Below are 12,194 nucleotides of genomic sequence, written 5' to 3' on the forward strand. Positions count from 1 at the left end.
CTTATCTCGATTACAGAGCCTTGTAAAAGAACTCTTACGTTAATTGAAAAATGTAGCGTACTTTGTTGTGTGTGTGCATGTGTGTGTATGTGTTTATGTTTTGTATAGCTATGTAAGCCTTAACATGGAATTATAATCTGAAAATTAATCGAATGTACCATGTAACGAATACATAAAATATATATTAATAATTCTTTCGAAAAAGTCGAGTAAAATTTATGAAGAAAAATGTGTTTGGTCCGCTTCTTCCGGTAAAGATAAAAAAAAGCAAACTTAGCTAAATTGACCCGAGTGCCATGACAGAAAATAAAACATCCCAAGTAATCCGAGAACTTTTCCATTAGCCTCACGGAAACTTGGACTTAATTGCATATCTGATTGCATTCTTGCGACTAAATGCGTACATAAGAAAAAAAATATATATATATTAAACATTTTAGATTTCTCTTTGCATTGTCCACATGACTGTAGTTTCTCCGCTACTGGAAATAACACGGTAGCCCAGCTCCGACAAAGCGTTTATAATTGTAAACGGAGAACCTATAACGATAAATCACTTGAAATACATTCTTAAATCGATAAAGACCGAGTCGTAAATACAATAAAAAAACTTACCTCCAAAATTAATACCAACTGAAAGGGGAGTTTTAGTTGGGAATCGTTTGGACAAAGCTTTAGCTTCTTCCGGTGTTAGCCCAAATACGCTACAGTCAAGTGCGAATGGAGAAGCCAGTACTCCTATATAATAATAAGTGGCCAACAGCTTATCAGCAGTTTCTGTATTCACCTGACTCATTCTCTTTTCGTTTTATAATCTGTTTACACTTCGTTGTCTTTTACTTCTAAAATCGAAAAAAGTCTGTTACATTTCACTCGAGACTCGCGGGATCGAAATTAAATATTTAATTTTTCTTCACCTATCTTTAATTGTTTAAAGTACTCTAAAGCATACAATTAACTAGATGCATCGTGTAATTAAAATATTGTGCTCTACTTTTTCTAATTAGAGATAATTAAGACCTTCCATCACAACTTCCATGATTACAAATGAGCCCTATTATAATTACGTAGACAACAATACAAAAATCAAGACATTTTAAGATATTTAATTTTGACTTGCTTTTTTAGAACGTACCTGGTTTTAGAACAGGTTCAGGCTCTGGCTCTGAGAAGTCTTTTCTCATAGTCCACATATACTCATTGTAATCTTGCTTTACACTAGTACTTGAGGAAGCTACCACTTTATATCCAAGAACTTCTAGAGCAGTTAAAATAACACAAGGATGTTGCAAGTATACAATTGTTGAGTCGTCACAGTAGCCACCAGAAGCAAACCGACTTAATTGTTCAATATCTGCTGCTATAATATTATTCTAAGATAATTTTGGTGACCTTATTTAAAGTGCAGATTGAAACTGATTCTTTCTTAAAATAAAAGTATAAAACTCATACCTTTTAGACCAGACACTAAGACCCTCCAGGGGTATCTATGACCGTAGGATGCAAGATTACCACGTACCAAAATGTAAGGCATCTGTGATCAGCTAAAACAGACTAATAAACTTTTTTTTTCCCATAGACAATAGGCTCCAAAAATAAAAAGCCACAAAACAGAAAAAAAAAACATTTATTATATGAAAACTTGTGAAAGCTACATAAACATATATGTATATATACATTTTTATAAAGTTGGATTACATTTAAAGATTGTACCTTTTAATATCAATCAACATGAAAAGTTAACAATTTTTTTTAAGAATTAAGACTGTGTAAACAAATACATAGTGTGCAATATATTAGATAAATACTTTATATTTACCACGTATGAATATGTAACAAAGTAGCTACATACTCTGAATTTTGTTTTTATCGTTGAAAAATGTTCAACAATTAGAGAGAAATTGATGAATAATAACAAAATGTTCACGCCTGTAAACGAGGATCTTCTCTTGCCTCTTACCGTTGCTTGACCACTTTGACGGAATTAATAAATGACAACGTTGTGATTTGTGTTTGTAGTATTCATCGTCGTAAAGTATGAAAATTGTATAGAAGGGTATGTTAACTCAAAGTTTCGAATGCTACCTTTTTACTTCATTTTTTTACCGAATAAAAATAAAAAATGTCTTAAGAAAAAACTCATCATATAGACTTGAATTTTAAAAAGTTTAAAAAACCTGTGCTATTGTACGTTCGCAAAATAAATTTCTTTCTGTTATCAAAAATTGGAATACTGCGTTTATTTCTTTTCCATTTCTTTGTAGCATTGTAAACTTGGCCTAAGCAGGATTATCCAAACAATTATTGGTAAAATGAGAAGTAAACAACAATTCCTATTGGTCAAGAGCTAGATATTGCTTCTAACATTTGATAAAAAAAAAGAAATCGATAAATAAAACCCTTTTTAGAATAGAATCTTTTATACCTCATTTATCAATTATCTTTAAAAAATTTGTGGAATTATCCCGAAGCATATCACTCTCCTAATATCTCTTAAGTGAATTTTTCTCTATTCACGACAATTATTATGCATGTATATACCGCCATTATGTTCATGGACAAGAATCTTTTTGAAAACAAGGATTGAAATTGAAGAATATTTCCGCAAACTTTTAATTTAAATTTTAAACAATTTTTAGCTTTTAAAACTATTAGAAGAAAATTTTTTAAAATATTTTCCGTTGTGGAAAGAGATTACATTTTAAAGGAAACTAATGGGTATGACAGGTGGTTTAGTGTGATTTTGACATTTCGTCGCCGCCATCGCTCTTTACGGTCATCTGCCATATTGTGACTAATATAAAGAACTACAAAATAATTCACTGAACGAATAATATATTTGGCACCTTTGATGGAAATTTGAAGTGTTTAGTGTGTTTTAGTCGGGGTGATAGTTTAGTGCATTTCTTTTCTCCCGCCTGCAAGACTTTTTAAAGTTTTCATTTTACCGAGTAATAATTCCATAGATCGTAAGTATGATTCACTCAATTATCAAGGAATTTCACTAGTCTGACCATTATTGCCTTACGATTAAAATTATATCACGAAGTAACTAAGCGTAAAACTACGTAGTTGTGGAACATAGAATTGCGAATTCTTTGTTAACCTTTCGCTACGTAATAAATACTCTGTAATTATACAAAACACTTTAAACACCATAGTACACTAGACAGAACAATTTTGCATATATATACGTGCGCATAATATATATAGAATATACACATCCAAGTGAATTTATATTAATTAATTCTGCTGTAGCTTCAAAATGTCGACTGGGCCATACAATTATTCCTACATCTTTAAATATATTATTATTGGTGATATGGGAGTAGGAAAGTCATGTTTACTTCACCAATTTACAGAGAAAAAGTGTAAGTGTTACTTTTCGTAATACCTAATATCTTATTGTAGCTATTTCAATAATTTATTTTACAGTTATGGCGGACTGTCCCCATACCATTGGTGTTGAATTTGGTACCAGGATTATTGAAGTTGCTGGACAAAAAATTAAGCTTCAAATCTGGGATACTGCTGGACAAGAACGGTTCAGAGCTGTCACCAGGTTTTTATTATTTTTTTAATCATTACTTTTATAAATTCCATCTTATATATATATATAAATGAATAAAGAAAAAAGTATTTTTTATTTAGGTCATACTATCGGGGAGCTGCAGGGGCATTAATGGTATATGACATCACACGGCGCTCAACTTACAATCATCTAAGCAGTTGGCTTACAGACACAAGGAATCTGACTAATCCAAGCACTGTATGAAATATATAATATTTTAGATAACACTATTTAAAATAATAATAGAATGCTTGTGTATGTGTGTGAAACTTGATTTATAATGATTTTTCATTTAATAATGTTTGTTTAAGCTGCGATTAAAATAATTTGTCCATGAACTAGGTAATATTCTTAATTGGTAATAAGAGCGATTTGGAAGGCCAACGTGATGTTACATATGAAGAAGCAAAGCAGTTTGCTGATGAGAATGGATTAATGTTTGTTGAAGCTAGTGCAAAAACGTAAGGATTGTTGCTTCTTTTGGCTGGGGAGAACTAATATAAAGTTAATAATAATAAATTTGTAGGGGTCACAATGTTGAAGAGGCCTTTTTAGAAACAGCAACTAAGATATTCCAAAGCATACAGGATGGACGGTTAGCCATAATAATTCTATTAATGATTTTTTGGATATTCCATTTAGCGCAACCAAGTATTTTTCAATTTCTTCTTTTAATTTATAGACTTGATCTGAATGCAGCGGAGTCTGGAGTCCAACATAATCCTAGCCAGCCTGGTCGCACTAACTTACAAGGGGTGTCCAGTGATATGCAGGGCAAAGACTCTTGCTCTTGTTAGGTTAATATTTGTTTGTAAATAGGCACGTTAATTCATTCGTACTACTGATGCATATTCTATTTAACGACTATACAGACCGTCGTCCCCTATCCTCCAAAGAAATATTCAGAACTTTTGTTAACATCCTTTTTTTTAACCATTGTAAAACGTCTACAATTCACTTGGTGTTCTATATCAATTATTTATTTGTTTTAATTCTGTACATTGACGGGAAAACGATCTGTGTTGGTCATATACTTGTATATGCATGTCATAATACAATTCAGAGGCAAGGTGCAGTGAGGAGTAAGATCAAACTTGCCATCATTCCTACCTGTGCTGAACAAGAGTTTTATCATTGTACAGGCAATAAGTTATGCTAATCATGAAAGATTTCTTACTGTGACATTCATATAGTTTATTTAAATACTATATCCAGAAGAATGCTTTGTGTTGTAATTCAGCTCGTATTAAATAATTAAACTTTGGACATGATAAGGCACGATTCTGTATTTTCTTCATATTTTTTTATGAATTAGGAAAAATCATGCAAACACCTTAAGATGCAGAAAAAGATTGTACAATTTTATATGAGATGGTTAATTTTCTTTTCCCAAGATTTACTAATGTTAACCAAGATATCACAGTTCTCATATTGCCTCATGGAGAGTAATTGTGTCTTATTAATTACATTTTATTAAATATATATATAGCAAAATACAGTATCTAACAGAACAAATAATATAAAAGTAATTAAATTAGAATTAAAAGAACACACGTGTATGTATATAAATTTTAATAATCACATAAGGAGTCAAATCAATTATTAATATCTTTTTAATATTAATTATATCTCTGACCTTTTTTTTTCTGCAACATATTATATGCATGCATTTGAATAATAATAGAACACAGTGCTTTGGTTTTGTTAATTTGATTGAAGCTATTTAAATAAATTTCAAAACTGATTACTGCTTCAGATCGAACAAGATATAGGTGCTTTAAAAAATAAGCGAGTACTGATGTAAGAACAATGTATTGTTGTTTTACGAAAGAAAAAAAAATCATTTGCTTTTATTAACGTTTCTTACTTTCTACTTTAATTTATGATTTTAAAATAATCAACATAACGAAAAGAATTATTAAACAAAAATATGGGTTAATAACATATTGTATAATTAATAACAAATTACTTATATATATATGCAATTTGTACTGTTTTCATATGATTATAATGGCAGCTTTTAACTTTACATGAAATAAGATAAGGCAGATACATAGTCCGACATTTTGTTTTGTTCATATTATTTCATTTGTGTATGTGTAGCGGGTATATCGCCCTCTTATATCGGCCTATACACAAAGGATGTCACAAAATATTGGACAAATTTACCTTAATGCTGATTGGTTGCGTTTCAAATTTTTAAGCGCTAAGGTAGCGCTATATCATGATTAGTCAGTTGAATCAATTTGACCAATCATGACACGTATCTTACCTAGCGCTACCGTAGCGCTAAAGTTTTGAAACGCAGCCATTGTCTGGCCAAAAAGGCTGCATTCAGAAAGCGTTACTACCGCTGAGCGCTGATCACTGAGGCTACGTTCGTTTATTAGCTGCGAGTATTAACGGGATCCCTCACGCGTGCTTTACCGACAGTACAAGTTAATAAACAATTCGTTTAATAAAAGTAAAATGCGAAGCAAATTGCAAAAACGGGCTTCTTTATGACAAGGTGCCAATTCTAACGAGTCAATCAAGCTTAAAAAAACTCAAATCGGATGAGGAATAACGTTGTATACCACTGTCCCGCGTTCTTGAAGTGGAAATAACCAAAAGTAACCTCTCTTCAAGAACGCAGCACAATGGTACAGCGTTATTTCTCAACTAATTTGAGTGTTTTTAAGTTCGTTTGACTCGTTAGGACTGGCACATTGTCCTACAAACGCCTGATTGTTCAATTTGCTTCGCATTTGAATTTTATTAAACGAATTGTTTATTGACTTGTACTGTCGGTAAAGCACGCGTGAGGGATCCCGTTAAGGGTCAATTCGACCAAGTAGGCTAGTCTGACTTAAGTTGATATAGTCCCCGTCACATTAACTATACCAACTTAAGTCAGACTTGGGCTCTAGCCTACTTGGTCGAATTGATCCTAAGGTGCGATTACTCAAAGTCAGGCTAGTAAGGAAATGAAATAATACGGTTTCACGTATAAAATTAAAAATTGTGCAGTGACAGTACTGACATTATTATTTATTTTCTTTCTAATTTTATACATTTGATGAAACAATGAAGAATCTATTAATATTTATTCCGATAAGTTTCAGTAAAAAAAAGTCAGGTTATATATTTGGCAAAATAGTGCAAGATGTAAATAAAGATGTAATAAAATTGTACGTTATTTACGTACGAGATTCAAGATGTAGACATTCTTGCAAATCTAATTTAAATCTTGTGGGATACTATTTTAGCAGTGAAAGTACAGCTACGTATTCAGAAAAACAATCATCTGAGTGGATAGACATTTATCTATCAAAAAATATTTCAACTAATAATTATGAATATGATATAAAGAATATAATTATAAATGGTGAAAAAGTTCTGCTAACATTCCATCATATATTTATAATAACTTATGATAAGCTGGCTTTGGAGGAAACAGAATTGTTCTCGTCCAGGTCTTCTAAGCAAAATCATTTTTATGAACTCAGAAATATCTTGCAAAACCACCAAGTCAAAGAGGAAATACAAAGAAAGTCTGGATTTAATAGCATTAAAAATACCTTAATTACTTATCATGCATTTTTATGTTTTTATCCAGTTGTATTTTTAACAAAAGCAATGAATAAGTTAATGCCACTATTAAGGTATTCCTCATTAGGTTTACACATTATTCACTGGTTAGAAAATATGAAATGGATGTTAATGACTATTATGCAGAATAAAAGATTAACTTTAAAAACTGGAAACTATATTAGTACCACTATATTTGACATGTTATTAGGGATATTTGTATTAAAATTTTTGTTAAACAATATCATGGATATTGCACCATCTATAGCTCTTTTAAATAATGCTGAGGTAACAAAAATTGGTTTAATGTATTTTATTTAAGAATATATGTTAATAATTTTCAGCATGTGGTAGAAGCACTTAAAAGTTTGATAGATTGGTTAATGGGAGCACCAGCAGGATTAAAACTGAACTATATGTTTAACACAATACTAGGAAAGTTTTTCCTTTACAATATCCATCTATGGTGGACTTTCTTGCTGTTTATTCAACCTGTAATGGATTTTGCATTTAATGTATTGTTTTTGTTTGGGAATCTTGGAATTACATTTCAGATATCAATTGCTGCTGATCTTTTGAGTTTGATCAGTTTCCATTCATATTGCATATACGTATATGCTGCCAGGTATGAGATTCACTAATATATAAAGCATGATTAAAATAAAACAATAAATTCAGGGAAAAAATTATTACAGGCTTTTCAGTGTACAATTAAGGGGTCTTACAGCACTTTTCAGACTTTTTGTAGGAAAAAAAAAAAATCCATTAAGGCAGAGAATAGACACATGTGAATATCAACCAGATCAACTCTTTATTGGTACTTTATTATTTACAATTCTTCTGTTTCTTATGCCAACAACATGGGTTTATTATACTGTTTTTACACTGGTAAGTATTTACAAAAATGAAACAAGAAGTTGTGACAGTTTATTATAATATTTAATAATTTTAGTTTAGATTAATTTTAGTTGGATTTAGTGGATTTTTAACTAGGCTAAAGTTTTATCTACAAGTAATACCATTCTATGCAACATTGAAATGGTTACTTGGATCAAATAGTGTAAAAAGTATGAATAACTTTATAAATTTATTAATTGTATATTAGAGTAGAGGGATAAAAACCTTTCTCTTTTTAAAAATATTTTTTTAGGTATTATTGACTTGAGGTTAGGATCCTGTCAACCAAAAAAACCTATCACTTTATTTACATCTATGACTGTTTCATCATGGGCAGAAACATGGAACAGAAGTATCCCAGATACAATTTCCATACCTCCTCAAATGAAATGGAAAAAAATCATAAATGACATGATATGGGGTCAACTATTCTAACGCATTTGTAGTCTTTGTTGAATGATGGCTAACTATCTTCTTAATATCATAGTCTCTTATACCAAAAATGCTCAACACACCATAGTGATGCAAAACGAGCATTGTCAAAGAAACAATGCCAAATTCAAACTTGTTATGTAATTTTTTTTAACTTTAAGTGCATTTATTTTTGTACTATTAGCAAGAAAGTATTAATTGTAGGGTTTTCCTGTTAACAGGAATCTAAGGATCAATTGCACCAACCTGACTTAGCTTAAACCCTGGTTAAAATAGCATAGTTTATGTAACGGAAACTATTGTTTAACCAGAGCCTAACGAGTTAAGCTTCAGGTAAATTGTTGGTGCAACTGGCCCTAAGGACGAGTAAAATCAGCTCTTAGTAATTTGGAAATACAATATTCCACATGACATTATATAGCACAATTATCATAACATCAAGTTTTACTTACCCTAAATAAAATCTCAGCTGGTCACTCATTAATGTACAGTTCATAAAAAGTTGATTTTATATTAAGCCTACGGCACACTATGCTGGATTTCGTGCTAGAATGCTTGCTAGAATTGTGAAGACCAATGATGATTCAGTTGTGAATTAAATATAATAATCTCATTGGTCTTCACAAATCTAGCAAGCATTTTAGCACGAAATCCAGCATAGTGTGCCATAGGCTTTACTGAGTCATTCAAGTGATCTAATATCAGAAGGCCAAAGTTATACAAATTGACTAGAACTTATAAATGGTTAATTTATTTCAACAGTCTAAATAACTTTAAATAAATTTTCTAAATATTAAGTCATTTAATTTTTTAATGATTCCTGCTTGTTTTCATATGTTTTTCTTTCTCTTTCTACACTATTAATATCATAATCTGCAAAGAAAGGATTTGTAGATGTTAAATATACATCTACATCATTCTCCTCACGCAGTATAAAAAAATAACCCATAAAACATGCAAGGCAAATGTGAATGACCCAATGCTCGTACCAAAGTCGACTATCTGTAAATTGTTTAGCTGTTTGAAATGTAGCAGCTTCGCTGGTAGAATATGTAATGGGATTGTTATCTTCTTCGTCTACCATCGCTCTTTCCTTACCTTCTTTAGATGCTACGCATCGCGCTTGTTGTCTGAAAATAATTGCAGTTAATTAATCACACACAATATTAATAATAAATTGTTAATAGAATAGTAAAGCATAAAAAATCTCGTTAATACTGTGAGATCTTTCATTGTTTTACTTACATTTGCAACAAAACGAATTCATTCCTTAAAACAGGTCTTAATAGACGTCTTAACATGATTATCGTAAAAAGATACCTGAATCTGTCTGAATCTATTCAACAACTTGGTTTTTACAGTTTCACTTAAGAAGAGGTTAATAATGAATGAAAGACAATAGAGAGGGATTTTAGTGGATTTTAGTGACTGCTTGCTGCTGCTTGCTTAGCAGTGCTGGTTGGTGGCGTTGGTGCTGGTAAGTAGTGGGAAATCCCTCTTCTCCCACCACGTCGGCTAGCACGCACACATATGTAGTATGTAGCTTAGTACATCATAGGGCCGTATGTACCATTAAACGGAACTTAAGTTTAGCACGGTCTCAAACTCTGTCTTAATTAAGTTCGTTTTCTGTCTTAAGCTAATGCTAAGCCCTGTTCTGAGATCACGCGAAAAGCTGATTTAGTTGATGCTTAGCTCAGATTGAGTACGCAACCTATTTTAAGACAAACCAAGAAACAAAACCAATAAATTGTATACTTCTCTTTCATGTCATTGTGTGTACTACAACCTGTCATAACATAACCCAAAATTCCTTAACACAAAGTGATAAAATAATTTTAGTACTTTTTATTGTATATTACAAATATATTCACTGAATAAATATATGATAAAATAGAATTATTTTTGTTTACATTGTTTATATCACAGGTTATAATAACACTTTTTAAAACATTGTAAATTTAAATAAAGTGTCAAATGATATATATTTATTAATTAAGAAAAAAGTACAAACAATAAAGTACAATCAAAAGATTCACTGACTAGCTCTGAATAAGGAATAAAATTAAAAATTTAATTAAGCCTTAAACTTAAATCTCAACGAAGTTTACGAAGTACGATCTTAAAATGGAAGCTTCAGTCCGGTCTTAAGCTGAATTCATGAACTTAGGTTAAGAAGAGTCTTAAGCAGGAGCTAAGCACAAATTCGAGCTAAAGTTCCGTTTAATGGTATGTACGGGCACTACGGGCCGGTATACTACGGTATATACCGTATATACACTATTGCTCAATAATCTTGCGTCAGGCGAGGGGCAGTGGGGATAAGAGAGGCAAGGGGTTATCTAGGGAATTCTAGTGGACACCGTCAAATTTTTGATCGGCTATCCCTTTGACGCAAAAGAGCTGTCAAAAGCTAAATTAACCTGTATTTTGAAGAAATACAGAAACATAAATATTTTTAAAAAACAAATAAGAAGAAAGAAAGAAAGGATTTTAATAAATATATAAAGAAAAAATATCAGATGAGTATTAGTTAATAGGAAATGTTAAAGTAATTGTTAATTATTAAGAAAATATACTTTGTGGTTTTTTTATTTCTGTTACAGGTTAAATGCTGTTTCTGATGAGCTTAAATTACAGAAAAGAAATATATATAGACCAATAAATAAAAAAGGACTAATTTATGAACCATTTCTGTGTGGACCAGTCATTTCAATAATTATGATGTAATGTTCTAATAGTGAATGTGTAAGCGTTTGGTGTATATACACAAAGAAATTTTATTATAAATTAATAATTATATATAATAATGTGTTGATTCTTATTACTATAAATTAAAGCTAGTTCAATTAAAATATTCTTTTTCTTTCCTCCTTATCTGAATTCTATACATACATAGTAATTACATATTCTCGTAGAATCTATTCTTTAAACTAATTAAATTGTAACTATTTGGAATGTGCAAGTCATAACTATTTGCTTCAATGATATTTATTATTCATTGTAAGAGAAATTGCATAGAGCCTCTGCAAATTTCTTATTAATATGTCACATCCTTCTACATATTATCTTTTATGACATTTATATGCCTCCTTTGCACTATTTTCTTCTAGTCTATAACATATAAAAATAATTTTACAATCATTAATTATTATACGCAGATCTGATGATTCTGCTGATCTCTAATTAATTTTATAAATATTGAAATCATTGATAAACCATTGTCTAGTTAAATTTGAAAAATAGGCATTTGAATGATGTTATTTAAATTTGGTATCTCTTTTGTGAGATATGTTTTCATAGTACTTGGGAAGATAAAGTTCTTTAGAAGGTATGTGTACACTAATGAGTTCATTTTGCTTTCAGCTTCGAATAGTTTTTCAACTACGTGTTTGGATATACATTTTGAATATAGAATATATTTATTTTGTTACTCCTATTATAATGTTGACAGAATTGGTAGTAAGATATATCAATCATCTGAAAATAATAGAATATATATATGGCGACTAGATAAATTAAGGATTTAAGACAGATAATTCTCAACAACAAATAGGAGTAACAAAATAAGTATTGTATATTAGGAATGGATATCCAAATATGTAGTTGGAAAATTATTTGAAGCTGAAAACAAGATTAACTCAGCAGTATACATGAATGTATTGGAGGACAATATCCTGTCAAATGTAAAGAAAAGATATCATGTAGACGAAGTACCAAACAT

At 30.7% G+C, this 12,194-nt stretch overlaps 4 protein-coding genes across 15 annotated transcripts; 2 read left to right on the forward strand and 2 right to left on the reverse strand.

Annotated features, from left to right (window-relative positions):
* Positions 1 to 402: 402 nt before the first annotated feature.
* LOC136781211 (uncharacterized) lies at positions 403 to 2,044 on the reverse strand. Of its 7 annotated transcripts, none has more exons than XM_066740022.1 (4): positions 1,820 to 2,029; positions 1,453 to 1,554; positions 1,136 to 1,360; positions 677 to 842 (listed from the first exon to the last, which is right to left on the reverse strand). In XM_066740022.1, exons 2-4 carry the CDS (start codon positions 1,532 to 1,534, stop codon positions 820 to 822), a joined length of 330 nt encoding a protein of 109 aa, XP_066596119.1. In that variant the 5' UTR covers positions 1,535 to 1,554; positions 1,820 to 2,029; the 3' UTR covers positions 677 to 819. The 7 variants fall into 7 exon arrangements, with proteins under 7 accessions (XP_066596121.1, XP_066596119.1, XP_066596118.1 ...); XM_066740021.1 differs by lacking the exon at positions 677 to 842 and adding an exon at positions 918 to 1,054 and having other exon boundaries at positions 1,453 to 1,544; positions 1,853 to 2,044; XM_066740020.1 differs by lacking the exon at positions 677 to 842 and adding an exon at positions 918 to 1,054 and having other exon boundaries at positions 1,853 to 2,044.
* Positions 2,045 to 2,564: 520 nt separating this feature from the next.
* Positions 2,565 to 5,430, forward strand: Rab14 (RAS oncogene family member Rab14). Its single transcript, XM_066740281.1, has 7 exons — positions 2,565 to 2,969; positions 3,259 to 3,371; positions 3,436 to 3,562; positions 3,652 to 3,769; positions 3,914 to 4,032; positions 4,098 to 4,166; positions 4,254 to 5,430. Exons 2-7 carry the CDS (start codon positions 3,266 to 3,268, stop codon positions 4,366 to 4,368), a joined length of 654 nt encoding a protein of 217 aa, XP_066596378.1. The 5' UTR covers positions 2,565 to 2,969; positions 3,259 to 3,265; the 3' UTR covers positions 4,369 to 5,430.
* A 345-nt stretch (positions 5,431 to 5,775) lies between these two features.
* On the forward strand, positions 5,776 to 9,060 carry LOC136781391 (phosphatidylinositol N-acetylglucosaminyltransferase subunit Q-like). 5 transcript variants are annotated; one of them, XM_066740275.1, is made up of 6 exons: positions 5,780 to 6,741; positions 6,820 to 7,429; positions 7,486 to 7,766; positions 7,837 to 8,029; positions 8,094 to 8,208; positions 8,292 to 9,060. In XM_066740275.1, the coding sequence occupies exons 1-6, from the start codon at positions 6,638 to 6,640 to the stop codon at positions 8,471 to 8,473; spliced, it is 1,485 nt and encodes a 494-aa protein (XP_066596372.1). In that variant the 5' UTR covers positions 5,780 to 6,637; the 3' UTR covers positions 8,474 to 9,060. The 5 variants fall into 5 exon arrangements, 4 of the variants coding, with proteins under 4 accessions (XP_066596374.1, XP_066596373.1, XP_066596372.1 ...); XR_010823908.1 differs by having other exon boundaries at positions 5,776 to 7,429; positions 8,099 to 8,208; positions 8,292 to 8,426; XM_066740274.1 differs by having other exon boundaries at positions 5,781 to 7,429.
* A 139-nt stretch (positions 9,061 to 9,199) lies between these two features.
* Positions 9,200 to 10,276, reverse strand: LOC136781397 (uncharacterized). Of its 2 annotated transcripts, XM_066740285.1 has the most exons (3): positions 9,716 to 10,276; positions 9,569 to 9,600; positions 9,200 to 9,472 (listed from the first exon to the last, which is right to left on the reverse strand). In XM_066740285.1, the coding sequence occupies exons 1-3, from the start codon at positions 9,769 to 9,771 to the stop codon at positions 9,273 to 9,275; spliced, it is 288 nt and encodes a 95-aa protein (XP_066596382.1). In that variant the 5' UTR covers positions 9,772 to 10,276; the 3' UTR covers positions 9,200 to 9,272. The 2 variants fall into 2 exon arrangements, with proteins under 2 accessions (XP_066596382.1, XP_066596381.1); XM_066740284.1 differs by having other exon boundaries at positions 9,200 to 9,600; positions 9,716 to 9,950.
* Between the last annotated feature and the right edge of the window lie 1,918 nt (positions 10,277 to 12,194).

This window comes from Prorops nasuta, unplaced genomic scaffold (genome assembly GCF_024137725.1).
Source record: "Prorops nasuta isolate Cenicafe-Biocafe unplaced genomic scaffold, Cenicafe_Pnas_1.2 PNAS00022, whole genome shotgun sequence".
NCBI classification, from domain to species: Eukaryota; Metazoa; Arthropoda; class Insecta; order Hymenoptera; family Bethylidae; genus Prorops; species Prorops nasuta.

What these genes read in the sequence shown, in the direction of transcription:
- LOC136781211 (XM_066740021.1), bottom strand. Translation starts at nt 1,534, where the DNA reads ATGCCTTACATTTTGGTACGTGGTAATCTTGCATCCTACGGTCATAGA. An exon ending in CTTAGTGTCTGGTCTAAAAG is followed by an intron (nt 1,361 to 1,452) that starts GTATGAGTTTTA and finishes ATAATATTATAG; the next exon opens with CAGCAGATATTGAACAATTA. An exon ending in TGAACCTGTTCTAAAACCAG is followed by an intron (nt 1,055 to 1,135) that starts GTACGTTCTAAA and finishes TAATTATAATAG; the next exon opens with GGCTCATTTGTAATCATGGA.
- Rab14 (XM_066740281.1), top strand. Translation starts at nt 3,266, where the DNA reads ATGTCGACTGGGCCATACAATTATTCCTACATCTTTAAATATATTATT. An exon ending in CGGTTCAGAGCTGTCACCAG is followed by an intron (nt 3,563 to 3,651) that starts GTTTTTATTATT and finishes TTTTTTATTTAG; the next exon opens with GTCATACTATCGGGGAGCTG. An exon ending in CAAAGCATACAGGATGGACG is followed by an intron (nt 4,167 to 4,253) that starts GTTAGCCATAAT and finishes TTTAATTTATAG; the next exon opens with ACTTGATCTGAATGCAGCGG.
- LOC136781391 (XM_066740274.1), top strand. Translation starts at nt 6,638, where the DNA reads ATGAAGAATCTATTAATATTTATTCCGATAAGTTTCAGTAAAAAAAAG. An exon ending in ATATACGTATATGCTGCCAG is followed by an intron (nt 7,767 to 7,836) that starts GTATGAGATTCA and finishes AAATTATTACAG; the next exon opens with GCTTTTCAGTGTACAATTAA. An exon ending in TGGATCAAATAGTGTAAAAA is followed by an intron (nt 8,209 to 8,291) that starts GTATGAATAACT and finishes ATATTTTTTTAG; the next exon opens with GTATTATTGACTTGAGGTTA.
- LOC136781397 (XM_066740284.1), bottom strand. Translation starts at nt 9,771, where the DNA reads ATGTTAAGACGTCTATTAAGACCTGTTTTAAGGAATGAATTCGTTTTG. An exon ending in GAATTCGTTTTGTTGCAAAT is followed by an intron (nt 9,601 to 9,715) that starts GTAAGTAAAACA and finishes AATTATTTTCAG; the next exon opens with ACAACAAGCGCGATGCGTAG.